General features: G+C 40.3%; 10 protein-coding genes across 10 annotated transcripts; all 10 read right to left on the bottom strand.

The window, feature by feature from the left end:
* Positions 1 to 470: 470 nt before the first annotated feature.
* Positions 471 to 2,941, bottom strand: LOC138361348 (uncharacterized). The gene is made up of 2 exons (XM_069320715.1): positions 2,923 to 2,941; positions 471 to 2,821 (listed from the first exon to the last, which is right to left on the bottom strand). Exons 1-2 carry the CDS (start codon positions 2,939 to 2,941, stop codon positions 471 to 473), a joined length of 2,370 nt encoding a protein of 789 aa, XP_069176816.1.
* Positions 2,942 to 3,765: 824 nt separating this feature from the next.
* LOC138361347 (uncharacterized) lies at positions 3,766 to 5,346 on the bottom strand. Its single transcript, XM_069320714.1, has 2 exons — positions 4,468 to 5,346; positions 3,766 to 3,870 (listed from the first exon to the last, which is right to left on the bottom strand). The coding sequence occupies exons 1-2, from the start codon at positions 5,344 to 5,346 to the stop codon at positions 3,766 to 3,768; spliced, it is 984 nt and encodes a 327-aa protein (XP_069176815.1).
* A 2,360-nt stretch (positions 5,347 to 7,706) lies between these two features.
* Positions 7,707 to 9,022, bottom strand: LOC138361346 (uncharacterized). The gene is made up of 2 exons (XM_069320713.1): positions 8,501 to 9,022; positions 7,707 to 7,811 (listed from the first exon to the last, which is right to left on the bottom strand). Exons 1-2 carry the CDS (start codon positions 9,020 to 9,022, stop codon positions 7,707 to 7,709), a joined length of 627 nt encoding a protein of 208 aa, XP_069176814.1.
* A 2,290-nt stretch (positions 9,023 to 11,312) lies between these two features.
* On the bottom strand, positions 11,313 to 12,263 carry LOC138361345 (uncharacterized). Its single transcript, XM_069320712.1, has one exon. The coding sequence runs from the start codon at positions 12,261 to 12,263 to the stop codon at positions 11,313 to 11,315; it is 951 nt and encodes a 316-aa protein (XP_069176813.1).
* Positions 12,264 to 14,156: 1,893 nt separating this feature from the next.
* LOC123771186 (uncharacterized) lies at positions 14,157 to 15,080 on the bottom strand. Its single transcript, XM_045763637.2, has one exon. It carries the CDS (start codon positions 15,078 to 15,080, stop codon positions 14,157 to 14,159), a length of 924 nt encoding a protein of 307 aa, XP_045619593.2.
* A 1,932-nt stretch (positions 15,081 to 17,012) lies between these two features.
* LOC138361344 (uncharacterized) lies at positions 17,013 to 17,966 on the bottom strand. Its single transcript, XM_069320710.1, has one exon. The coding sequence runs from the start codon at positions 17,964 to 17,966 to the stop codon at positions 17,013 to 17,015; it is 954 nt and encodes a 317-aa protein (XP_069176811.1).
* Positions 17,967 to 18,142: 176 nt separating this feature from the next.
* Positions 18,143 to 20,613, bottom strand: LOC138361343 (uncharacterized). The gene is made up of 2 exons (XM_069320709.1): positions 20,595 to 20,613; positions 18,143 to 20,493 (listed from the first exon to the last, which is right to left on the bottom strand). The coding sequence occupies exons 1-2, from the start codon at positions 20,611 to 20,613 to the stop codon at positions 18,143 to 18,145; spliced, it is 2,370 nt and encodes a 789-aa protein (XP_069176810.1).
* Positions 20,614 to 21,009: 396 nt separating this feature from the next.
* Positions 21,010 to 21,960, bottom strand: LOC138361342 (uncharacterized). Its single transcript, XM_069320708.1, has one exon. It carries the CDS (start codon positions 21,958 to 21,960, stop codon positions 21,010 to 21,012), a length of 951 nt encoding a protein of 316 aa, XP_069176809.1.
* Positions 21,961 to 22,658: 698 nt separating this feature from the next.
* On the bottom strand, positions 22,659 to 25,128 carry LOC138361340 (uncharacterized). Its single transcript, XM_069320707.1, has 3 exons — positions 25,110 to 25,128; positions 23,805 to 25,008; positions 22,659 to 23,700 (listed from the first exon to the last, which is right to left on the bottom strand). Exons 1-3 carry the CDS (start codon positions 25,126 to 25,128, stop codon positions 22,659 to 22,661), a joined length of 2,265 nt encoding a protein of 754 aa, XP_069176808.1.
* Positions 25,129 to 25,524: 396 nt separating this feature from the next.
* On the bottom strand, positions 25,525 to 26,475 carry LOC138361339 (uncharacterized). Its single transcript, XM_069320706.1, has one exon. The coding sequence runs from the start codon at positions 26,473 to 26,475 to the stop codon at positions 25,525 to 25,527; it is 951 nt and encodes a 316-aa protein (XP_069176807.1).
* Positions 26,476 to 26,570: the final 95 nt, after the last annotated feature.

Here is a 26,570-nt window from a genome sequence, read left to right as displayed (position 1 = left end):
TGAGCCTACTATGCAAGGCCCGATTTGCCTAATAAGCCAAGTTTTCATGAATTAATTGTTTTTCGGCTACCTAACCTACCTAACCTAACCTAACCTAACTTTTTCGGCTACCTAACCTAACCTAACCTATAAAGATAGGTTAGGTTAGGTTAGGTAGGGTTGGTTAGGTTCGATCATATATCTACGTTAATTTTAACTCCAATAAATAAAAATTGACCTCATACATAATGAAATAGGTAGCTTTATCATTTCATAAGAAAAAAATTATAGAAAATATATTAATTCATGAAAACTTGGCTTATTAGGCAAATCGGGCCTTGCATAGTAGGCTGAGAAGTGCGTTCTGGCTACTAGGTACGACATATATATATATATATATATATATATATATATATATATATATATATATATATATATATATATATATTTATATATTTATATATATTTGTATATATTTAGTTTTATATATATTATATAAGTATAAAATATAAAATTGTAATATAATTAATACTTACGGTAATGAACTCATTTATTTTCTGTTTGTTCCTGTAGTATAAGTACAAGAAGTCTGCTGTGGTGATCCGTCCTGGTGGCGGGTCTAAGCTGTTATGAGCTGGCATTCTGTCGCTCATTCCTTTTATCTCTATGTTGAATTGGAATGTTTTTGTTCTTGATTGCAATGCTGCGCCATCTGCTGGTGCTACCCAATAGTCTATTGGTTTATTAGTGGAAATGAATATTGGTATCCTTTTCAATGGTTCCATGTCACTGTTTTTGACATTAATCTCAAATGTGGAACCTTCTACCAGTAGTTTGCATTCATCCACTGTGGCATGGTTTATTCTTGGTTCCTCGAAGAGTGCAAAGTTGCGGTTCAATAGGTTTTGGAAGTGGAATTGGTTGTTGTCACCTCCTCTTGTTATGGTTCCTGTGTTCAGTGTGTTAAGGAGTGCTCCGAGCGTCAGTGTTTTGCCTGTTCCGGTTGGCCCTTCTATTACCAGTGTGTTAATCTTATTGAACCTTTTGTCTGCTATCATGATGAACCAGGAGAGGAATTCTACTATATTTATATTGTTCTTTTGGAATAGGTATTTTAACCATGCATCATTTCTGTCTTGATATGTGTCTCTGGTTGTCTTTTGTAGTTGAATCATTACTGGTTGTGCATTGCTTTCCTGTTGTTTTTTCTTAATTGTAAATGCCAATATGGAACGGATTTTGTCTTTATATCCTGTGCCTAATGTTTTGTACATTAAAGCAAACTCTTCTTGTGTTTGTTTATTGAGTAGGTCATTGACACTTATGACGTTATGCTTCTCTATCATTTCCAAGATGAATTCGTATTCATTATTTTTGTTTGTTTTAGGTTTCCTTTCTTGTCTTTTCTTTTCCATATATGGGCATGGTCCGTCAATTTCATCTGATGGTATTTTGTTGTGCGTGAAGTATCTGATTATGTTTTTTATTTGGGCAGACACAAAACCAAAATAGTGCAGTTTGTTAACTCCATATCTGATAAGATAGAGAATCCATTTTTTGAGCATTTGGACAAGTATTGTGCTTGCTGTTGCTTCGAGTCTGGCTGTGCCGGTAAGTCCAAGGTAATTGAGGATTGCCTTGCGTTGTCTGCTGAGATTGTTTGTGGTGCATCGGAAGGTAATGTGCCAATGGTCGTTGTGATCAGCCATGATGAAGCTTGGTGGTTTTGCTCCTCCTCTTGGTTTTGGTTTTGTTCTTGTGACGAATGTGTAGTATGTTTCTTCCATTTGTTTATCATTTGTATCCTTTTCCAGTCTCCTTCCGTCCATTTCGTCCGGTCTGCTGGTAGTCCTTTTAGGAGTGTTGGGAGTGCTGTCGTTTTCTTTGTCCACTCCTGTGGTGGCGGCATTTCTTCTATGTCTTCCACTGTCATCTGTGAGTTCCAGTTTATTTCCTCCATTAGTGTTTGCAGTATGTCCTTTTCTGTTGTTGGCCTCTTTGAGGGACCAGGTTGAGGATTTTCTAGGCTGTCGATCTGTCTCTTCGATCCATTCGATTGAGGTGTCACTATCGGAGTTATAGGGGTTTGTGTGTCGATGTCGTTTAGGGCTTGGAGAAGTAGAGCTTCTTCTATTTCGTCTCTTGATTGGACGTTGAAGAATTCTTGATAAATGACTTTTCTCGATCCTGCTGGATCGTGATTTACTTCTGCATGGTGTTTCTCCCTTTCCTTCTTCGAGCCTAGGAGGAGTGCTGTCCATACTTTCTGCTCCCGGAGTAGGAATGTTTCGTTTAGTTGTGTTGAAATATGGTGATTTAGAAAGAGCTCTTCTCGCGGTAAGAAGAGTTTTTCTTTCATCAGTAGGTGTAGGAGTTCGAGAAATGCTTTCCTGAGCGACAAGCTGCTCACATTCTGTAGCTCCAAGAGAATGTTGTGTCCACTCTGGATTTCGTACAGGAGAATCTGAGGTGTCCACTGTTTCAGAAACTCGTGTTCTATTGGGAGTTTCTGGTACCAATTCTCTATCACTTCCTGAATTCTCTTGCTGCTGCTTATCCCCACTATCAGGTATGATCTTGGATAGATGTAGAATCCTTTCTCTGTTTGCGTTAGTTCTGGTGTCATTTTGGTCAACGTATTTCTGTAGTTCAAAGAGATCTGATAGCCACTCGTCTAGTTTACAGTCAGCACTCGATTGTATATTTTCCTCTCTGTATTTATCTGCACTACAATAATCAATTGGCACTTTGCACTGTTTACACCACACTTTAGAATGCCTGAAGCAGAAGTATTGTCCTCCGAGTTGTAGGTATTCGTCAGGAGATAGGTCCCATTCGTGTTCTGTAAAGAAAGAGATGAAGGTTAGTATATTTGGCTATGTGAGGTAGGAGGTTTTACTTCACCCTTCACATTAACAAATGTAAATATCTTCATATACTTACTTTGTGATGATGTCGACATAGTAGAAGGTCTTCACTCCTTCTACAGTGCCTTGCTCTTGTCCACCCTCGGATAGAACTAATAGGCTCGTGGGGTCCTCCCTCTTATATACCCCACGCGAAGCGCTTCGCATTCCCCAACAACCAATCACGTGAGGCCACGTCACCCTTTTGGCCAATCAGAGGACCTGAAAATCCCCCTTCGGGGGTCCGAGGGTGGACAAGGGGCCGAAGGCCCCAATGCCGATGACTGAGTGAAGGGCTGTATTTTGGCTATGTGAGGTAGGAGGATTTACTTCACCCCTTCACATTGACAATTCATAGTACTCCTCGTATGTGTGGATAATTATAAACTTTGTTGGGTTGTTTTTTTATTTTCGGTATTTTTTTTACATTTTGTGCATTTTGTATTTTTTGTTTAGAATGGGTGGTTAACAATATACTCAGTTACATTATTTTGGGCCATGAGGGTTTGGAGGTGTTGATTATATACGGACGATGGTCCTGTCTCCATGCCGTCAGGCGGTAGTCTTATAGTTATAATAATGAAATGTTCCATATTAATCCTAGCCCTAAATTTTATTAAGGCTCCATTAGTATCCTTTACAGGTGTCATGCGCATGAAGATCCCATGTGTTTGGTCTGCTTGCATTGGATTGTAGCGAAGTACGCCCGATGATGGTCGTGTCCATGCTCGTGCTCCTCCCCAGAGTGGTAAGTAGTTCCATTTGTTTGATTCCACTCCACTTGCATTTGCTATTTTGTACCATGAAGCATTATCAGGATGTATTGTAAATGCTTTTCTATCTCCTGGTCTCATAGTGTCGTAGTGTCCCATTGTTGCGATTAACCAATTCTGGGTTTACAGCTGACTGGTCCAGTGTTGCTTGCTGTGGGTTTTCCAGCCATTTTGCTAATGTTGTTGTAGATGGGAATGTCACTTTTCCATAGCTGTAATTTGTGTCTTTGAAAATTTCCATAAATGTTTGAATATTTGGTGTTGTTTGTCCTATTGGTGTTCCTGCTTCGTTTTTGAGGATGTCTTGAAGTGGTATCATAGAGTGAAGTAAGAATCCTGCTTCATTGATTTTCATTCCGTATCCGAAGGCAGTAGACCTTAGTGTTGCCCATCTTTTTTTGGCAATCGCCTCACCTGTTTGGTCTAGTCCATGTGTATAGAATTCCAGTATGTCTAGTGGTTGAAAGTAACAACTTTTGCTGTCTGACAGTGTTTCTATTTCAATATATCTTCTCCCGTGCATTTCAAATGTTAATGTTTCTGTTTTGAATTGGATTGCCTTATGTGGATTTCCTTCTCCTCCTCCTCCTCCTTCGCCGTGTTCACCTTCTTCCATATGTTCATCGTCTGCCATTCGTCTTACTCTCCTTCGCGGTTCATCTTCCTCTCTTTTACGCTTGGGTGTTGGTGGTGGTGTTCTGTAATGAAATGATATATATATATATATATTTATATATATTTGTATATATTTAGTTTTATATATATTATATAAGTATAAAATATAAAATTGTAATATAATTAATACTTACGGTAATGAACTCATTTATTTTGTGTTTGTTCCTGTAGTATAAGTACAAGAAGTCTGCTGTGGTGATCCGTCCTGGTGGCGGGTCTAAGCTGTTATGAGCTGGCATTCTGTCGCTCATTCCTTTTATCTCTATGTTGAATTGGAATGTTTTTGTTCTTGATTGCAATGCTGCGCCATCTGCTGGTGCTACCCAATAGTCTATTGGTTTATTAGTGGAAATGAATATTGGTATCCTTTTCAATGGTTCCATGTCACTGTTTTTGACATTAATCTCAAATGTGGAACCTTCTAACAGTAGTTTGTATTCATCCACTGTGGCATGGTTTATTCTTGGTTCCTCGAAGAGTGCAAAGTTGCGGTTCAATAGGTTTTGGAAGTGGAATTGGTTGTTGTCACCTCCTCTTGTTATGGTTCCTGTGTTCAATGTGTTAAGGAGTGCTCCGAGCGTCAGTGTTTTGCCTGTTCCGGTTGGCCCTTCTATTACCAGTGTGTTAATCTTATTGAACCTTTTGTCTGCTATCATGATGAACCAGGAGAGGAATTCTACTATATTTATATTGTTCTTTTGGAATAGGTATTTTAACCATGCAACATTTCTGTCTTGATATGTGTCTCTGGTTGTCTTTTGTAGTTGAATCATTACTGGTTGTGCATTGCTTTCCTGTTGTTTTTTCTTAATTGTAAATGCCAATATGGAACGGATTTTGTCTTTATATCCTGTGCCTAATGTTTTGTACATTAAAGCAAACTCTTCTTGTGTTTGTTTATGGAGTAGGTCATTGACACTTATGACGTTATGCTTCTCTATCATTTCCAAGATGAATTCGTATTCATTATTTTTGTTTGTTTTAGGTTTCCTTTCTTGTCTTTTCTTTTCCATATATGGGCATGGTCCGTCAATTTCATCTGATGGTATTTTGTTGTGCGTGAAGTATCTGATTATGTTTTTTATTTGGGCAGACACAAAACCAAAATAGTGCAGTTTGTTAACTCCATATCTGATAAGATAGAGAATCCATTTTTTGAGCATTTGGACAAGTATTGTGCTTGCTGTTGCTTCGAGTCTGGCTGTGCCGGTAAGTCCAAGGTAATTGAGGATGTCTGCTGAGATTGTTTGTGGTGCATCGGAAGGTAATGTGCCAATGGTCGTTGTGATCAGCCATGATGAAGCTTGGTGGTTTTGCTCCTCCTCTTGGTTTTGGTTTTGTTCTTGTGACGAATGTGTAGTATGTTTCTTCCATTTGTTTATCATTTGTATCCTTTTCCAGTCTCCTTCCGTCCATTTCGTCCGGTCTGCTGGTAGTCCTTTTAGGAGTGTTGGGAGTGCTGTCGTTTTCTTTGTCCTCTCCTGTGGTAGCGGCATTTCTTCTATGTCTTCCACTGTCATCTGTGAGTTCCTGTTTATTTCCTCCATTAGTGTTTGCAGTATGTCCTTTTCTGTTGTTGGCCTCTTTGAGGGACCAGGTTGAGGATTTTCTAGGCTGTCGATCTGTCTCTTCGATCCATTCGATTGAGGTGTCACTATCGGAGTTATAGGGGTTTGTGTGTCGATGTCGTTTAGGGCTTGGAGAAGTAGAGCTTCTTCTATTTCGTCTCTTGTTTGGACGTTGAAGAATTCTTGATAAATGACTTTTCTCGATGCTGCTGGATCGTGATTTACTTCTGCATGGTGTTTCTCCCTTTCCTTCTTCGAGCCTAGGAGGAGTGCTGTCCATACTTTCTGCTCCCGGAGTAGGAATGTTTCGTTTGGTTGTGTTGAAGGATGGTGATTTAGAAAGAGCTCTTCTCGCGGTAAGAAGAGTTTTTCTTTCATCAGTAGGTGTAGGAGTTCGAGAAATGCTTTCCTGAGCGACAAGCTGCTCACATTCTGTAGCTCCAAGAGAATGTTGTGTCCACTCTGGATTTCGTACAGGAGAATCTGAGGTGTCCACTGTTTCAGAAACTCGTGTTCTATTGGGAGTTTCTGGTACCAATTCTCTATCACTTCCTGAATTCTCTTGCTGCTGCTTATCCCCACTATCAGGTATGATCTTGGATAGATGTAGAATCCTTTCTCTGTTTTCGGTAGTTCTGGTGTCATTTTGGTCTGCGTATTTCTGTAGTTCAAAGAGATCTGATAGCCACTCGTCTAGTTTACAGTCAGCATACGATTGTATATTTTCCTCTCTGTATTTATCTGCACTACAATAATCAATTGGCACTTTGCACTGTTTACACCACACTTTAGAATGCCTGTAGCAGAAGTATTGTCCTCCGAGTTGTAGGTATTCGTCAGGAGATAGGTCCCATTCGTGTTCTGTAAAGAAAGAGATGAAGGTTAGTATATTTGGCTATGTGAGGTAGGAGGTTTTACTTTACCCTTCACATTAACAAATGTAAATATCTTCATATACTTACTTTGTGATGATGTCGACATAGTAGAAGGTCTTCACTCCTTCTACAGTGCCTTGCTCTTGTCCACCCTCGGATAGAACTAATAGGCTCGTGGGGTCCTCCCTCTTATATACCCCACGCGAAGCGCTTCGCTTTCCCCAACAACCAATCACGTGAGGCCACGTCACCCTTTTGGCCAATCAGAGGACCTGAAAATCCCCCTTCGTGGGTCCGAGGGTGGACAAGGGGCCGAAGGCCCCAATGCCGATGACTGAGTGAAGGGCTGTATTTTGGCTATGTGAGGTAGGAGGATTTACTTCACCCCTTCACATTGACAATTCATAGTACTCCTCGTATGTGTGGATAATTATAAACTTTGTTGGGTTGTTTTTTTATTTTCGGTATTTTTTTTACATTTTGTGCATTTTGTATTTTTTGTTTAGAATGGGTGGTTAACAATATACTCAGTTACATTATTTTGGGCCATGAGGGCTTGGAGGTGTTGATTATATACGGACGATGGTCCTGTCTCCATGCCGTCAGGCGGTAGTCTTATAGTTATAATAATGAAATGTTCCATATTAATCCTAGCTCTAAATTTTATTAAGGCTCCATTAGTATCCTTTACAGGTGTCATGCGCATGAAGATCCCATGTGTTTGGTCTGCTCGCATTGGATTGTAGCGAAGTACGCCCGATGATGGTCGTGTCCATGCTCGTGCTCCTCCCCAGAGTGGTAAGTAGTTCCATTTGTTTGATTCCACTCCACTTGCATTTGCTATTTTGTACCATGAAGCATTATCAGGATGTATTGTAAATGCTTTTCTATCTCCTGGTCTCATAGTGTCGTAGTGTCCCATTGTTGCGATTAACCAATTCTGGGTTTACAGCTGACTGGTCCAGTGTTGCTTGCTGTGGGTTTTCCAGCCATTTTGCTAATGTTGTTGTAGATGGGAATGTCACTTTTCCATAGCTGTAATTTGTGTCTTTGAAAATTTCCATAAATGTTTGAATATTTGGTGTTGTTTGTCCTATTGGTGTTCCTGCTTCGTTTTTGAGGATGTCTTGAAGTGGTATCATAGAGTGAAGTAAGAATCCTGCTTCATTGATTTTCATTCCGTATCCGAAGGCAGTAGACCTTAGTGTTGCCCATCTTTTTTTGGCAATCGCCTCACCTGTTTGGTCTAGTCCATGTGTATAGAATTCCAGTATGTCTAGTGGTTGAAAGTAACAACTTTTGCTGTCTGACAGTGTTTCTATTTCAATATATCTTCTCCCGTGCATTTCAAATGTTAATGTTTCTGTTTTGAATTGGATTGCCTTATGTGGATTTCCTTCTCCTCCTCCTCCTCCTTCGCCGTGTTCACCTTCTTCCATATGTTCATCGTCTGCCATTCGTCTTACTCTCCTTCGCGGTTCATCTTCCTCTCTTTTACGCTTGGGTGTTGGTGGTGGTGTTCTGTAATGAAATGATATATATATATATATATATATATATATATATATATATATATATATATATATATATATATATATATATATATATATATATATATATATATATATATATATATATATATATTTATATATATTTGTATATATTTAGTTTTATATATATTATATAAGTATAAAATATAAAATTGTAATATAATTAATACTTACGGTAATGAACTCATTTATTTTCTGTTTGTTCCTGTAGTATAAGTACAAGAAGTCTGCTGTGGTGATCCGTCCTGGTGGCGGGTCTAAGCTGTTATGAGCTGGCATTCTGTCGCTCATTCCTTTTATCTCTATGTTGAATTGGAATGTTTTTGTTCTTGATTGCAATGCTGCGCCATCTGCTGGTGCTACCCAATAGTCTATTGGTTTATTAGAGGAAATGAATATTGGTATCCTTTTCAATGGTTCCATGTCACTGTTTTTGACATTAATCTTAAATGTGGAACCTTCTAACAGTAGTTTGTATTCATCCACTGTGGCATGGTTTATTCTTGGTAGCTCGAAGAGTGCAAAGTTGCGGTTCAATAGGTTTTGGAAGTGGAATTGGTTGTTGTCACCTCCTCTTGTTATGGTTCCTGTGTTCAATGTGTTAAGGAGTGCTCCGAGCGTCAGTGTTTTGCCTGTTCCGGTTGGCCCTTCTATTACCAGTGTGTTAATCTTATTGAACCTTTTGTCTGCTATCATGATGAACCAGGAGAGGAATTCTACTATATTTATATTGTTCTTTTGGAATAGGTATTTTAACCATGCAACATTTCTGTCTTGATATGTGTCTCTGGTTGTCTTTTGTAGTTGAATCATTACTGGTTGTGCATTGCTTTCCTGTTGTTTTTTTCTTAATTGTAAATGCCAATATGGAACGGATTTTGTCTTTATATCCTGTGCCTAATGTTTTGTACATTAAAGCAAACTCTTCTTGTGTTTGTTTATGGAGTAGGTCATTGACACTTATGACGTTATGCTTCTCTATCATTTCCAAGATGAATTCGTATTCATTATTTTTGTTTGTTTTAGGTTTCCTTTCTTGTCTTTTCTTTTCCATATATGGGCATGGTCCGTCAATTTCATCTGATGGTATTTTGTTGTGCGTGAAGTATCTGATTATGTTTTTTATTTGGGCAGACACAAAACCAAAATAGTGCAGTTTGTTAACTCCATATCTGATAAGATAGAGAATCCATTTTTTGAGCATTTGGACAAGTATTGTGCTTGCTGTTGCTTCGAGTCTGGCTGTGCCGGTAAGTCCAAGGTAATTGAGGATGTCTGCTGAGATTGTTTGTGGTGCATCGGGAGGTAATGTGCCAATGGTCGTTGTGATCAGCCATGATGAAGCTTGGTGGTTTTGCTCCTCCTCTTGGTTTTGGTTTTGTTCTTGTGACGAATGTGTAGTATGTTTCTTCCATTTGTTTATCATTTGTATCCTTTTCCAGTCTCCTTCCGTCCATTTCGTCCGGTCTGCTGGTAGTCCTTTTAGGAGTGTTGGGAGTGCTGTCGTTTTCTTTGTCCACTCCTGTGGTGGCGGCATTTCTTCTATGTCTTCCACTGTCATCTGTGAGTTCCAGTTTATTTCCTCCATTAGTGTTTGCAGTATGTCCTTTTCTGTTGTTGGCCTCTTTGAGGGACCAGGTTGAGGATTTTCTAGGCTGTCGATCTGTCTCTTCGATCCATTCGATTGAGGTGTCACTATCGGAGTTATAGGGGTTTGTGTGTCGATGTCGTTTAGGGCTTGGAGAAGTAGAGCTTCTTCTATTTCGTCTCTTGTTTGGACGTTGAAGAATTCTTGATAAATGACTTTTCTCGATGCTGCTGGATCGTGATTTACTTCTGCATGGTGTTTCTCCCTTTCCTTCTTCGAGCCTAGGAGGAGTGCTGTCCATACTTTCTGCTCCCGGAGTAGGAATGTTTCGTTTGGTTGTGTTGAAGGATGGTGATTTAGAAAGAGCCCTTCTCGCGGTAAGAAGAGTTTTTCTTTCATCAGTAGGTGTAGGAGTTCGAGAAATGCTTTCCTGAGCGACAAGCTGCTCACATTCTGTAGCTCCAAGAGAATGTTGTGTCCACTCTGGATTTCGTACAGGAGAATCTGAGGTGTCCACTGTTTCAGAAACTCGTGTTCTATTGGGAGTTTCTGGTACCAATTCTCTATCACTTCCTGAATTCTCTTGCTGCTGCTTATCCCCACTATCAGGTATGATCTTGGATAGATGTAGAATCCTTTCTCTGTTTTCGGTAGTTCTGGTGTCATTTTGGTCTGCGTATTTCTGTAGTTCAAAGAGATCTGATAGCCACTCGTCTAGTTTACAGTCAGCACACGATTGTATATTTTCCTCTCTGTATTTATCTGCACTACAATAATCAATTGGCACTTTGCACTGTTTACACCACACTTTAGAATGCCTGTAGAAGAAGTATTGTCCTCCGAGTTGTAGGTATTCGTCAGGAGATAGGTCCCATTCGTGTTCTGTAAAGAAAGAGATGAAGGTTAGTATATTTGGCTATGTGAGGTAGGAGGTTTTACTTCACCCTTCACATTAACAAATGTAAATATCTTCATATACTTACTTTGTGATGATGTCGACATAGTAGAAGGTCTTCACTCCTTCTACAGTGCCTTGCTCTTGTCCACCCTCGGATAGAACTAATAGGCTCGTGGGGTCCTCCCTCTTATATACCCCACGCGAAGCGCTTCGCATTCCCCAACAACCAATCACGTGAGGCCACGTCACCCTTTTGGCCAATCAGAGGACCTGAAAATCCCCCTTCGGGGGTCCGAGGGTGGACAAGGGGCCGAAGGCCCCAATGCCGATGACTGAGTGAAGGGCTGTATTTTGGCTATGTGAGGTAGGAGGATTTACTTCACCCCTTCACATTGACAATTCATAGTACTCCTCGTATGTGTGGATAATTATAAACTTTGTTGGGTTGTTTTTTTATTTTCGGTATTTTTTTTACATTTTGTACATTTTGTATTTTTTGTTTAGAATGGGTGGTTAACAATATACTCAGTTACATTATTTTGGGCCATGAGGGCTTGTAGGTGTTGATTATATACGGACGATGGTCCTGTCTCCATGCCGTCAGGCGGTAGTCTTATAGTTATATTAATGAAATGTTCCATAGTAATCCTAGCTCTAAATTTTATTAAGGCTCCATTAGTATCCTTTACAGGTGTCATGCGCATGAAGATCCCATGTGTTTGGTCTGCTCGCATTGGATTGTAGCAAAGTACGCCCGATGATGGTCGTGTCCATGCTCGTGCTCCTCCCCAGAGTGGTAAGTAGTTCCATTTGTTTGATTCCACTCCACTTGCATTTGCTATTTTGTACCATGAAGCATTATCAGGATGTATTGTAAATGCTTTTCTATCTCCTGGTCTCATAGTGTCGTAGTGTCCCATTGTTGCGATTAACCATTCTGGGTTTACAGCTGACTGGTCCAGTGTTGCTTGCTGTGGGTTTTCCAGCCATTTTGCTAATGTTGTTGTAGATGGGAATGTCACTTTTCCATAGCTGTAATTTGTGTCTTTGAAAATTTCCATAAATGTTTGAATATTTGGTGTTGTTTGTTCTATTGGTGTTCCTGCTTCGTTTTTGAGGATGAATTGAAGTGGTATCATAGAGTGAAGTAAGAATCCTGCTTCATTGATTTTCATTCCGTATCCGAAGGCAGTAGACCTTAGTGTTGCCCATCTTTTTTTGGCAATCGCCTCACCTGTTTGGTCTAGTCCATGTGTATAGAATTCCAGTATGTCTAGTGGTTGAAAGTAACAACTTTTGCTGTCTGACAGTGTTTCTATTTCAATATATCTTCTCCCGTGCATTTCAAATGTTAATGTTTCTGTTTTGAATTGGATTGCCTTATGTGGATTTCCTTCTCCTCCTCCTCCTTCGCCGTGTTCACCTTCTTCCATATGTTCATCGTCTGCCATTCGTCTTACTCTCCTTCGCGGTTCATCTTCCTCTCTTTTACGCTTGAGTGTTGGTGGTGGTGTTCTGTAATGAAATGATATATATATATATATATATATATATATATATATATATATATATATATATATATATCTCGTCCTGAACCCTTCCAAGTGTGAAGTAGTCTCCTCCAACCCAGACATCGTAGCTAGAATAAGGTCTGCCTTGCCTGGAGCCCATGTCATTAGGGCCGAGAACAGCACCCTCCTTGGAGCTCCCCTCGGGTCTAACGCCATTGAGGAGATCCTCGACAAGAAAATCGCAGACCTTAGGAGGATGGAAGACAGAATAGGTGACATCGATGCCCACGATGCTTTTTATCTCCTCACCAAATGCCTATCCCTTCCGAGGCTAACCTACTTTCTGAGGTGCGCCCCATCTTACAACAACCCAAAGCTTGACGAGTATGACCTCCTACTGAAGACCATGCTGGAAAAAGTTGTTAACCTCTCTCTCAACGAATGCCAGTGGAAACAAGCCACTCTTCCTGTCAGGCTCGGTGGCTTGGGTGTCCGCACCGCCACCCAAATTGCAGTCCCAGCCTTCCTGTCTTCCTCCTCAGCATCAGATGACCTGGTTAAGGAAATTCTACCTGACACCCTGAGTGATGTAGCGGGGATACAGGACCCCCACTACACGGAATGTGACACGAAATGGGGTGCCATGACGGACCCAGCACTCAGACCAGCCATGCCGAAAGCCAAGAAACAATCCAGTTGGGACAGCCCCATTGTAGACAAAGAAGCCACAGCTTTGCTGGAGGCAGCAACAACCCCCAGTGATCGTGCACGCCTCACAGCTGTGCAGGCTCCCCATGCAGGGGACTTCCTTCTGGCAGTCCCTATGTCTGCGACAGGCACACGTCTTGATCCGCAGGAGCTCCGTATTGCAGTCGCTCTCCGCCTTGCTGCCCCTATCCACACTGTTCACAGGTGTATTTGCGGCGAGGCAGATGCTGACGAATATGGATTGCATGGCCTGCACTGTGGAAAATCGGGTGGTTGGCACACTAGACACGACGAAGTCAACGACATCATTAAAAGAAGCCTTGCCTCTGCTCAGTGTCCAGCGGAGAGAGAGCCCCGCAACCTACTGAACCGTGACTCTGTTAGCTTTGCCGGCCGACCAGACGGAATCACACTGCGTCCGTGGAAGGGTGGCAGGCAGTTAGCATGGGACTATACTTGCGTATCCACCCTGGCAACGACATACATCACCCTCTCTGCCGGCACGGCAGGAGCCGCAGCGACACACAGAGAAAAACAAAAGTCAGTCAAGTACAGGCAATTAGATCAAAGGTACAATTTCGTTCCAATAGGGTCTGAGACCCTAGGCCCATGGGGTGAGAGTGCAAGAAGGTTTCTTAAGGATCTTGGTTCCAAGCTCATTGACACCACAAGAGACCCTAGAGCAGCAAGTTTTCTCTTTCAGCGCCTCAGTGTCGCGATCCAGAGGGGAAATGCCCGCTGCATCCTCGGTTCCTGCCCGGCGTCGGAGGAGTTCGAGGAAATCTACAGCCTCTAGGAAGCGAACTTTTTCTTGTGTCCTCTTAATGTTCATTTTTTGTATAAAATCAGATATGTAACTGTATAACCTTGCATAATAAAGTGTACATCATAATAATAAAAAAAAAAGGGGGTGGTAGGAGAAGTGAACACTCTTTCGTATTCAGAGTTAAATGTCAAGTTTTTCCCTGAGTGCTCTGTGTTCCCTTCTCTGAGGCTGTGGGTCCCTATAATTACACCAGTGGTGGTACCCCCCTATATATATATATATATATATATATATATATATATATATATATATATATATATATATTTATATATATTTGTATATATTTAGTTTTATATATATTATATAAGTATAAAATATAAAATTGTAATATAATTAATACTTACGGTAATGAACTCATTTATTTTCTGTTTGTTCCTGTAGTATAAGTACAAGAAGTCTGCTGTGGTGATCCGTCCTGGTGGCGGGTCTAAGCTGTTATGAGCTGGCATTCTGTCGCTCATTCCTTTTATCTCTATGTTGAATTGGAATGTTTTTGTTCTTGATTGCAATGCTGCGCCATCTGCTGGTGCTACCCAATAGTCTATTGGTTTATTAGTGGAAATGAATATTGGTATCCTTTTCAATGGTTCCATGTCACTGTTTTTGACATTAATCTCAAATGTGGAACCTTCTAACAGTAGTTTGTATTCATCCACTGTGGCATGGTTTATTCTTGATTCCTCGAAGAGTGCAAAGTTGCGGTTCAATAGGTTTTGGAAGTGGAATTGGTTGTTGTCACCTCCTCTTGTTATGGTTCCTGTGTTCAATGTGTTAAGGAGTGCTCCGAGCGTCAGTGTTTTGCCTGTTCCGGTTGGCCCTTCTATTACCAGTGTGTTAATCTTATTGAACCTTTTGTCTGCTATCATGATGAACCAGGAGAGGAATTCTACTATATTTATATTGTTCTTTTGGAATAGGTATTTTAACCATGCAACATTTCTGTCTTGATATGTGTCTCTGGTTGTCTTTTGTAGTTGAATCATTACTGGTTGTGCATTGCTTTCCTGTTGTTTTTTCTTAATTGTAAATGCCAATATGGAACGGATTTTGTCTTTATATCCTGTGCCTAATGTTTTGTACATTAAAGCAAACTCTTCTTGTGTTTGTTTATGGAGTAGGTCATTGACACTTATGACGTTATGCTTCTCTATCATTTCCAAGATGAATTCGTATTCATTATTTTTGTTTGTTTTAGGTTTCCTTTCTTGTCTTTTCTTTTCCATATATGGGCATGGTCCGTCAATTTCATCTGATGGTATTTTGTTGTGCGTGAAGTATCTGATTATGTTTTTTATTTGGGCAGACACAAAACCAAAATAGTGCAGTTTGTTAACTCCATATCTGATAAGATAGAGAATCCATTTTTTGAGCATTTGGACAAGTATTGTGCTTGCTGTTGCTTCGAGTCTGGCTGTGCCGGTAAGTCCAAGGTAATTGAGGATGTCTGCTGAGATTGTTTGTGGTGCATCGGAAGGTAATGTGCCAATGGTCGTTGTGATCAGCCATGATGAAGCTTGGTGGTTTTGCTCCTCCTCTTGGTTTTGGTTTTGTTCTTGTGACGAATGTGTAGTATGTTTCTTCCATTTGTTTATCATTTGTATCCTTTTCCAGTCTCCTTCCGTCCATTTCGTCCGGTCTGCTGGTAGTCCTTTTAGGAGTGTTGGGAGTGCTGTCGTTTTCTTTGTCCACTCCTGTGGTGGCGGCATTTCTTCTATGTCTTCCACTGTCATCTGTGAGTTCCAGTTTATTTCCTCCATTAGTGTTTGCAGTATGTCCTTTTCTGTTGTTGGCCTCTTTGAGGGACCAGGTTGAGGATTTTCTAGGCTGTCGATCTGTCTCTTCGATCCATTCGATTGAGGTGTCACTATCGGAGTTATAGGGGTTTGTGTGTCGATGTCGTTTAGGGCTTGGAGAAGTAGAGCTTCTTCTATTTCGTCTCTTGTTTGGACGTTGAAGAATTCTTGATAAATGACTTTTCTCGATGCTGCTGGATCGTGATTTACTTCTGCATGGTGTTTCTCCCTTTCCTTCTTCGAGCCTAGGAGGAGTGCTGTCCATACTTTCTGCTCCCGGAGTAGGAATGTTTCGTTTGGTTGTGTTGAAGGATGGTGATTTAGAAAGAGCCCTTCTCGCGGTAAGAAGAGTTTTTCTTTCATCAGTAGGTGTAGGAGTTCGAGAAATGCTTTCCTGAGCGACAAGCTGCTCACATTCTGTAGCTCCAAGAGAATGTTGTGTCCACTCTGGATTTCGTACAGGAGAATCTGAGGTGTCCACTGTTTCAGAAACTCGTGTTCTATTGGGAGTTTCTGGTACCAATTCTCTATCACTTCCTGAATTCTCTTGCTGCTGCTTATCCCCACTATCAGGTATGATCTTGGATAGATGTAGAATCCTTTCTCTGTTTTCGGTAGTTCTGGTGTCATTTTGGTCTGCGTATTTCTGTAGTTCAAAGAGATCTGATAGCCACTCGTCTAGTTTACAGTCAGCACACGATTGTATATTTTCCTCTCTGTATTTATCTGCACTACAATAATCAATTGGCACTTTGCACTGTTTACACCACACTTTAGAATGCCTGTAGAAGAAGTATTGTCCTCCGAGTTGTAGGTATTCGTCAGGAGATAGGTCCCATTCGTGTTCTGTAAAGAAAGAGATGAAGGTTAGTATATTTGGCTATGTGAGGTAGGAGGTTTTACTTCACCCTTCACATTAACAAATGTAAATATCTTCATATACTTACTTTGTGATGATGTCGACATAGTAGAAGGTCTTCACTCCTTCTACAGTGCCTTGCTCTTGTCCACCCTCGGATAGAACTAATAGGCTCGTGGGGTCCTCCCTCTTATATACCCCACGCGAAGCGCTTCGCATTCCCCAACAACCAATCACGTGAGGCCACGTCACCCTTTTGGCCAATCAGAGGACCTGAAAATCCCCCTTCGGGGGTCCGAGGGTGGACGAGGGGCCGAAGGCCCCAATGCCGATGACTGAGTGAAGGGCTGTATTTTGGCTATGTGAGGTAGGAGGATTTACTTCACCCCTTCACATTGACAATTCATAGTACTCCTCGTATGTGTGGATAATTATAAACTTTGTTGGGTTGTTTTTTTATTTTCGGTATTTTTTTTACATTTTGTACATTTTGTATTTTTTGTTTAGAATGGGTGGTTAACAATATACTCAGTTACATTATTTTGGGCCATGAGGGCTTGTAGGTGTTGATTATATACGGACGATGGTCCTGTCTCCATGCCGTCAGGCGGTAGTCTTATAGTTATATTAATGAAATGTTCCATAGTAATCCTAGCTCTAAATTTTATTAAGGCTCCATTAGTATCCTTTACAGGTGTCATGCGCATGAAGATCCCATGTGTTTGGTCTGCTCGCATTGGATTGTAGCGAAGTACGCCCGATGATGGTCGTGTCCATGCTCGTGCTCCTCCCCAGAGTGGTAAGTAGTTCCATTTGTTTGATTCCACTCCACTTGCATTTGCTATTTTGTACCATGAAGCATTATCAGGATGTATTGTAAATGCTTTTCTATCTCCTGGTCTCATAGTGTCGTAGTGTCCCATTGTTGCGATTAACCATTCTGGGTTTACTGCTGACTGGTCCAGTGTTGCTTGCTGTGCGTTTTCCAGCCATTTTGCTAATGTTGTTGTAGATGGGAATGTCACTTTTCCATAGCTGTAATTTGTGTCTTTGAAAATTTCCATAAATGTTTGAATATTTGGTGTTGTTTGTTCTATTGGTGTTCCTGCTTCGTTTTTGAGGATGTATTGAAGTGGTATCATAGAGTGAAGTAAGAATCCTGCTTCATTGATTTTCATTCCGTATCCGAAGGCAGTAGACCTTAGTGTTGCCCATCTTTTTTTGGCAATCGCCTCACCTGTTTGGTCTAGTCCATGTGTATAGAATTCCAGTATGTCTAGTGGTTGAAAGTAACAACTTTTGCTGTCTGACAGTGTTTCTATTTCAATATATCTTCTCCCGTGCATTTCAAATGTTAATGTTTCTGTTTTGAATTGGATTGCCTTATGTGGATTTCCTTCTCCTCCTCCTCCTCCTTCGCCGTGTTCACCTTCTTCCATATGTTCATCGTCTGCCATTCGTCTTACTCTCCTTCGCGGTTCATCTTCCTCTCTTTTACGCTTGGGTGTTGGTGGTGGTGTTCTGTAATGAAATGATATATATATATATATATATATATATATATATATATATATATATATATATATATATATATATATTTATATATATTTGTATATATTTAGTTTTATATATATTATATAAGTATAAAATATAAAATTGTAATATAATTAATACTTACGTTAATGAACTCATTTATTTTCTGTTTGTTCCTGTAGTATAAGTACAAGAAGTCTGCTGTGGTGATCCGTCCTGGTGGCGGGTCTAAGCTGTTATGAGCTGGCATTTTGTCGCTCATTCCTTTTATCTCTATGTTGAATTGGAATGTTTTTGTTCTTGATTGCAATGCTGCGCCATCTGCTGGTGCTACCCAATAGTCTATTGGTTTATTAGTGGAAATGAATATTGGTATCCTTTTCAATGGTTCCATGTCACTGTTTTTGACATTAATCTCAAATGTGGAACCTTCTAACAGTAGTTTGTATTCATCCACTGTGGCATGGTTTATTCTTGGTTCCTCGAAGAGTGCAAAGTTGCGGTTCAATAGGTTTTGGAAGTGGAATTGGTTGTTGTCACCTCCTCTTGTTATGGTTCCTGTGTTCAATGTGTTAAGGAGTGCTCCGAGCGTCAGTGTTTTGCCTGTTCCGGTTGGCCCTTCTATTACCAGTGTGTTAATCTTATTGAACCTTTTGTCTGCTATCATGATGAACCAGGAGAGGAATTCTACTATATTTATATTGTTCTTTTGGAATAGGTATTTTAACCATGCAACATTTCTGTCTTGATATGTGTCTCTGGTTGTCTTTTGTAGTTGAATCATTACTGGTTGTGCATTGCTTTCCTGTTGTTTTTTCTTAATTGTAAATGCCAATATGGAACGGATTTTGTCTTTATATCCTGTGCCTAATGTTTTGTACATTAAAGCAAACTCTTCTTGTGTTTGTTTATGGAGTAGGTCATTGACACTTATGACGTTATGCTTCTCTATCATTTCCAAGATGAATTCGTATTCATTATTTTTGTTTGTTTTAGGTTTCCTTTCTTGTCTTTTCTTTTCCATATATGGGCATGGTCCGTCAATTTCATCTGATGGTATTTTGTTGTGCGTGAAGTATCTGATTATGTTTTTTATTTGGGCAGACACAAAACCAAAATAGTGCAGTTTGTTAACTCCATATCTGATAAGATAGAGAATCCATTTTTTGAGCATTTGGACAAGTATTGTGCTTGCTGTTGCTTCGAGTCTGGCTGTGCCGGTAAGTCCAAGGTAATTGAGGATTGCCTTGCGTTGTCTGCTGAGATTGTTTGTGGTGCATCGGAAGGTAATGTGCCAATGGTCGTTGTGATCAGCCATGATGAAGCTTGGTGGTTTTGCTCCTCCTCTTAGTTTTGGTTTTGTTCTTGTGACGAATGTGTAGTATGTTTCTTCCATTTGTTTATCATTTGTATCCTTTTCCAGTCTCCTTCCGTCCATTTCGTCCGGTCTGCTGGTAGTCCTTTTAGGAGTGTTGGGAGTGCTGTCGTTTTCTTTGTCCTCTCCTGTGGTGGCGGCATTTCTTCTATGTCTTCCACTGTCATCTGTGAGTTCCAGTTTATTTCCTCCATTAGTGTTTGCAGTATGTCCTTTTCTGTTGTTGGCCTCTTTGAGGGACCAGGTTGAGGATTTTCTAGGCTGTCGATCTGTCTCTTCGATCCATTCGATTGAGGTGTCACTATCGGAGTTATAGGGGTTTGTGTGTCGATGTCGTTTAGGGCTTGGAGAAGTAGAGCTTCTTCTATTTCGTCTCTTGTTTGGACGTTGAAGAATTCTTGATAAATGACTTTTCTCGATGCTGCTGGATCGTGATTTACTTCTGCATGGTGTTTCTCCCTTTCCTTCTTCGAGCCTAGGAGGAGTGCTGTCCATACTTTCTGCTCCCGGAGTAGGAATGTTTCGTTTGGTTGTGTTGAAGGATGGTGATTTAGAAAGAGCCCTTCTCGCGGTAAGAAGAGTTTTTCTTTCATCAGTAGGTGTAGGAGTTCGAGAAATGCTTTCCTGAGCGACAAGCTGCTCACATTCTGTAGCTCCAAGAGAATGTTGTGTCCACTCTGGATTTCGTACAGGAGAATCTGAGGTGTCCACTGTTTCAGAAACTCGTGTTCTATTGGGAGTTTCTGGTACCAATTCTCTATCACTTCCTGAATTCTCTTGCTGCTGCTTATCCCCACTATCAGGTATGATCTTGGATAGATGTAGAATCCTTTCTCTGTTTTCGGTAGTTCTGGTGTCATTTTGGTCTGCGTATTTCTGTAGTTCAAAGAGATCTGATAGCCACTCGTCTAGTTTACAGTCAGCACACGATTGTATATTTTCCTCTCTGTATTTATCTGCACTACAATAATCAATTGGCACCTTGCACTGTTTACACCACACTTTAGAATGCCTGTAGCAGAAGTATTGTCCTCCGAGTTGTAGGTATTCGTCAGGAGATAGGTCCCATTCGTGTTCTGTAAAGAAAGAGATGAAGGTTAGTATATTTGGCTATGTGAGGTAGGAGGTTTTACTTCACCCTTCACATTAACAAATGTAAATATCTTCATATACTTACTTTGTGATGATGTCGACATAGTAGAAGGTCTTCACTCCTTCTACAGTGCCTTGCTCTTGTCCACCCTCGGATAGAACTAATAGGCTCGTGGGGTCCTCCCTCTTATATACCCCACGCGAAGCGCTTCGCATTCCCCAACAACCAATCACGTGAGGCCACGTCACCCTTTTGGCCAATCAGAGGACCTGAAAATCCCCCTTCGGGGGTCCGAGGGTGGACAAGGGGCCGAAGGCCCCAATGCCGATGACTGAGTGAAGGGCTGTATTTTGGCTATGTGAGGTAGGAGGATTTACTTCACCCCTTCACATTGACAATTCATAGTACTCCTCGTATGTGTGGATAATTATAAACTTTGTTGGGTTGTTTTTTTATATTCGGTATTTTTTTTACATTTTGTACATTTTGTATTTTTTGTTTAGAATGGGTGGTTAACAATATACTCAGTTACATTATTTTGGGCCATGAGGGCTTGGAGGTGTTGATTATATACGGACGATGGTCCTGTCTCCATGCCGTCAGGCGGTAGTCTTATAGTTATATTAATGAAATGTTCCATAGTAATCCTAGCTCTAAATTTTATTAAGGCTCCATTAGTATCCTTTACAGGTGTCATGCGCATGAAGATCCCATGTGTTTGGTCTGCTCGCATTGGATTGTAGCGAAGTACGCCCGATGATGGTCGTGTCCATGCTCGTGCTCCTCCCCAGAGTGGTAAGTAGTTCCATTTGTTTGATTCCACTCCACTTGCATTTGCTATTTTGTACCATGAAGCATTATCAGGATGTATTGTAAATGCTTTTCTATCTCCTGGTCTCATAGTGTCGTAGTGTCCCATTGTTGCGATTAACCATTCTGGGTTTACAGCTGACTGGTCCAGTGTTGCTTGCTGTGCGTTTTCCAGCCATTTTGCTAATGTTGTTGTAGATGGGAATGTCACTTTTCCATAGCTGTAATTTGTGTCTTTGAAAATTTCCATAAATGTTTGAATATTTGGTGTTGTTTGTTCTATTGGTGTTCCTGCTTCGTTTTTGAGGATGTCTTGAAGTGGTATCATAGAGTGAAGTAAGAATCCTGCTTCATTGATTTTCATTCCGTATCCGAAGGCAGTAGACCTTAGTGTTGCCCATCTTTTTTTGGCAATCGCCTCACCTGTTTGGTCTAGTCCATGTGTATAGAATTCCAGTATGTCTAGTGGTTGAAAGTAACAACTTTTGCTGTCTGACAGTGTTTCTATTTCAATATATCTTCTCCCGTGCATTTCAAATGTTAATGTTTCTGTTTTGAATTGGATTGCCTTATGTGGATTTCCTTCTCCTCCTCCTCCTTCGCCGTGTTCACCTTCTTCCATATGTTCATCGTCTGCCATTCGTCTTACTCTCCTTCGTGGTTCATCATCCTCTCTTTTACGCTTGGGTGTTGGTGGTGGTGTTCTGTAATGAAATGATATATATATATATATATATATATATATATATATATATATATATATATATATATATATATATATATATATATATATGTCGTACCTAGTAGCCAGAACTCACTTCTCAGCCTACTATTCAAGGCCCGATTTGCCTAATAAGCCAAGTTTTCCTGAATTAATATATTTACTATAATTTTTTTCTTATGAAATGATAAAGCTACCCTTTTCACTATGTATGAGGTCAATTTTTTTTTATTGGAGTTAAAATTAACGTAGATATATGACCGAACCTAACCAACCCTACCTAACCTAACCTAACCTATATATATAGGTAAGGTTAGGTTAGGTAGCCAAAAAAAGCTAGGTTAGGTTAGGTTAGGTAGGTTAGGTAGACGAAAAAACATTAATTCATGAAAACTTGGCTTATTAGGCAAATCGGGCCTTGCATAGTAGGCTGAGAAGTGAGTTCTGGCTACTAGGTACGACATATATATATATATATATATATATATATATATATATATATATATATATATATATATATATATATATATATATATATATATATATATATATATATATATATATATATATATATATATATATTTATATATATTTGTATATATTTAGTTTTATATATATTATATAAGTATAAAATATAAAATTGTAATATAATTAATACTTACGGTAATGAACTCATTTATTTTCTGTTTGTTCCTGTAGTATAAGTACAAGAAGTCTGCTGTGGTGATCCGTCCTGGTGGCGGGTCTAAGCTGTTATGAGCTGGCATTCTGTCGCTAATTCCTTTTATCTCTATGTTGAATTGGAATGTTTTTGTTCTTGATTGCAATGCTGCGCCATCTGCTGGTGCTACCCAATAGTCTATTGGTTTATTAGTGGAAATGAATATTGGTATCCTTTTCAATGGTTCCATGTCACTGTTTTTGACATTAATCTCAAATGTGGAACCTTCTAACAGTAGTTTGTATTCATCCACTGTGGCATGGTTTATTCTTGGTTCCTCGAAGAGTGCAAAGTTGCGGTTCAATAGGTTTTGGAAGTGGAATTGGTTGTTGTCACCTCCTCTTGTTATGGTTCCTGTGTTCAATGTGTTAAGGAGTGCTCCGAGCGTCAGTGTTTTGCCTGTTCCGGTTGGCCCTTCTATTACCAGTGTGTTAATCTTATTGAACCTTTTGTCTGCTATCATGATGAACCAGGAGAGGAATTCTACTATATTTATATTGTTCTTTTGGAATAGGTATTTTAACCATGCAACATTTCTGTCTTGATATGTGTCTCTGGTTGTCTTTTGTAGTTGAATCATTACTGGTTGTGCATTGCTTTCCTGTTGTTTTTTCTTAATTGTAAATGCCAATATGGAACGGATTTTGTCTTTATATCCTGTGCCTAATGTTTTGTACATTAAAGCAAACTCTTCTTGTGTTTGTTTATGGAGTAGGTCATTGACACTTATGACGTTATGCTTCTCTATCATTTCCAAGATGAATTCGTATTCATTATTTTTGTTTGTTTTAGGTTTCCTTTCTTGTCTTTTCTTTTCCATATATGGGCATGGTCCGTCAATTTCATCTGATGGTATTTTGTTGTGCGTGAAGTATCTGATTATGTTTTTTATTTGGGCAGACACAAAACCAAAATAGTGCAGTTTGTTAACTCCATATCTGATAAGATAGAGAATCCATTTTTTGAGCATTTGGACAAGTATTGTGCTTGCTGTTGCTTCGAGTCTGGCTGTGCCGGTAAGTCCAAGGTAATTGAGGATTGCCTTGCGTTGTCTGCTGAGATTGTTTGTGGTGCATCGGAAGGTAATGTGCCAATGGTCGTTGTGATCAGCCATGATGAAGGTTGGTGGTTTTGCTCCTCCTCTTGGTTTTGGTTTTGTTCTTGTGACGAATGTGTAGTATGTTTCTTCCATTTGTTTATCATTTGTATCCTTTTCCAGTCTCCTTCCGTCCATTTCGTCCGGTCTGCTGGTAGTCCTTTTAGGAGTGTTGGGAGTGCTGTCGTTTTCTTTGTCCTCTCCTGTGTGGCGGCATTTCTTCTATGTCTTCCACTGTCATCTGTGAGTTCCAGTTTATTTCCTCCATTAGTGTTTGCAGTATGTCCTTTTCTGTTGTTGGCCTCTTTGAGGGACCAGGTTGAGGATTTTCTAGGCTGTCGATCTGTCTCTTCGATCCATTCGATTGAGGTGTCACTATCGGAGTTATAGGGGTTTGTGTGTCGATGTCGTTTAGGGCTTGGAGAAGTAGAGCTTCTTCTATTTCGTCTCTTGTTTGGACGTTGAAGAATTCTTGATAAATGACTTTTCTCGATGCTGCTGGATCGTGATTTACTTCTGCATGGTGTTTCTCCCTTTCCTTCTTCGAGCCTAGGAGGAGTGCTGTCCATACTTTCTGCTCCCGGAGTAGGAATGTTTCGTTTGGTTGTGTTGAAGGATGGTGATTTAGAAAGAGCCCTTCTCGCGGTAAGAAGAGTTTTTCTTTCATCAGTAGGTGTAGGAGTTCGAGAAATGCTTTCCTGAGCGACAAGCTGCTCACATTCTGTAGCTCCAAGAGAATGTTGTGTCCACTCTGGATTTCGTACAGGAGAATCTGAGGTGTCCACTGTTTCAGAAACTCGTGTTCTATTGGGAGTTTCTGGTACCAATTCTCTATCACTTCCTGAATTCTCTTGCTGCTGCTTATCCCCACTATCAGGTATGATCTTGGATAGATGTAGAATCCTTTCTCTGTTTTCGGTAGTTCTGGTGTCATTTTGGTCTGCGTATTTCTGTAGTTCAAAGAGATCTGATAGCCACTCGTCTAGTTTACAGTCAGCACACGATTGTATATTTTCCTCTCTGTATTTATCTGCACTACAATAATGAATTGGCACTTTGCACTGTTTACACCACACTTTAGAATGCCTGTAGCAGAAGTATTGTCCTCCGAGTTGTAGGTATTCGTCAGGAGATAGGTCCCATTCGTGTTCTGTAAAGAAAGAGATGAAGGTTAGTATATTTGGCTATGTGAGGTAGGAGGTTTTACTTCACCCTTCACATTAACAAATGTAAATATCTTCATATACTTACTTTGTGATGATGTCGACATAGTAGAAGGTCTTCACTCCTTCTACAGTGCCTTGCTCTTGTCCACCCTCGGATAGAACTAATAGGCTCGTGGGGTCCTCCCTCTTATATACCCCACGCGAAGCGCTTCGCATTCCCCAACAACCAATCACGTGAGGCCACGTCACCCTTTTGGCCAATCAGAGGACCTGAAAATCCCCCTTCGTGGGTCCGAGGGTGGACAAGGGGCCGAAGGCCCCAATGCCGATGACTGAGTGAAGGGCTGTATTTTGGCTATGTGAGGTAGGAGGATTTACTTCACCCCTTCTCATTGACAATTCATAGCACTCCTCGTATGTGTGGATAATTATAAACTTTGTTGGGTTGTTTTTTTATTTTCGGTATTTTTTTTACATTTTGTACATTTTGTATTTTTTGTTTAGAATGGGTGGTTAACAATATACTCAGTTACATTATTTTGGGCCATGAGGGCTTGGAGGTGTTGATTATATACGGACGATGGTCCTGTCTCCATGCCGTCAGGCGGTAGTCTTATAGTTATATTAATGAAATGTTCCATAGTAATCCTAGCTCTAAATTTTATTAAGGCTCCATTAGTATCCTTTACAGGTGTCATGCGCATGAAGATCCCATGTGTTTGGTCTGCTCGCATTGGATTGTAGCGAAGTACGCCCGATGATGGTCGTGTCCATGCTCGTGCTCCTCCCCAGAGTGGTAAGTAGTTCCATTTGTTTGATTCCACTCCACTTGCATTTGCTATTTTGTACCATGAAGCATTATCAGGATGTATTGTAAATGCTTTTCTATCTCCTGGTCTCATAGTGTCGTAGTGTCCCATTGTTGCGATTAACCATTCTGGGTTTACAGCTGACTGGTCCAGTGTTGCTTGCTGTGCGTTTTCCAGCCATTTTGCTAATGTTGTTGTAGATGGGAATGTCACTTTTCCATAGCTGTAATTTGTGTCTTTGAAAATTTCCATAAATGTTTGAATATTTGGTGTTGTTTGTTCTATTGGTGTTCCTGCTTCGTTTTTGAGGATGTCTTGAAGTGGTATCATAGAGTGAAGTAAGAATCCTGCTTCATTGATTTTCATTCCGTATCCGAAGGCAGTAGACCTTAGTGTTGCCCATCTTTTTTTGGCAATCGCCTCACCTGTTTGGTCTAGTCCATGTGTATAGAATTCCAGTATGTCTAGTGGTTGAAAGTAACAACTTTTGCTGTCTGACAGTGTTTCTATTTCAATATATCTTCTCCCGTGCATTTCAAATGTTAATGTTTCTGTTTTGAATTGGATTGCCTTATGTGGATTTCCTTCTCCTCCTCCTCCTTCGCCGTGTTCACCTTCTTCCATATGTTCATCGTCTGCCATTCGTCTTACTCTCCTTCGTGGTTCATCTTCCTCTCTTTTACGCTTGGGTGTTGGTGGTGGTGTTCTGTAATGAAATGATATATATATATATATAT

This window comes from Procambarus clarkii, unplaced genomic scaffold (assembly GCF_040958095.1).
Source record: "Procambarus clarkii isolate CNS0578487 unplaced genomic scaffold, FALCON_Pclarkii_2.0 HiC_scaffold_318, whole genome shotgun sequence".
In the NCBI taxonomy this organism is placed as follows: Eukaryota; Metazoa; Arthropoda; class Malacostraca; order Decapoda; family Cambaridae; genus Procambarus; species Procambarus clarkii.
Note: the sequence above shows the minus strand (reverse complement) of the source record. Positions and strands in the feature narration are given on the sequence as shown.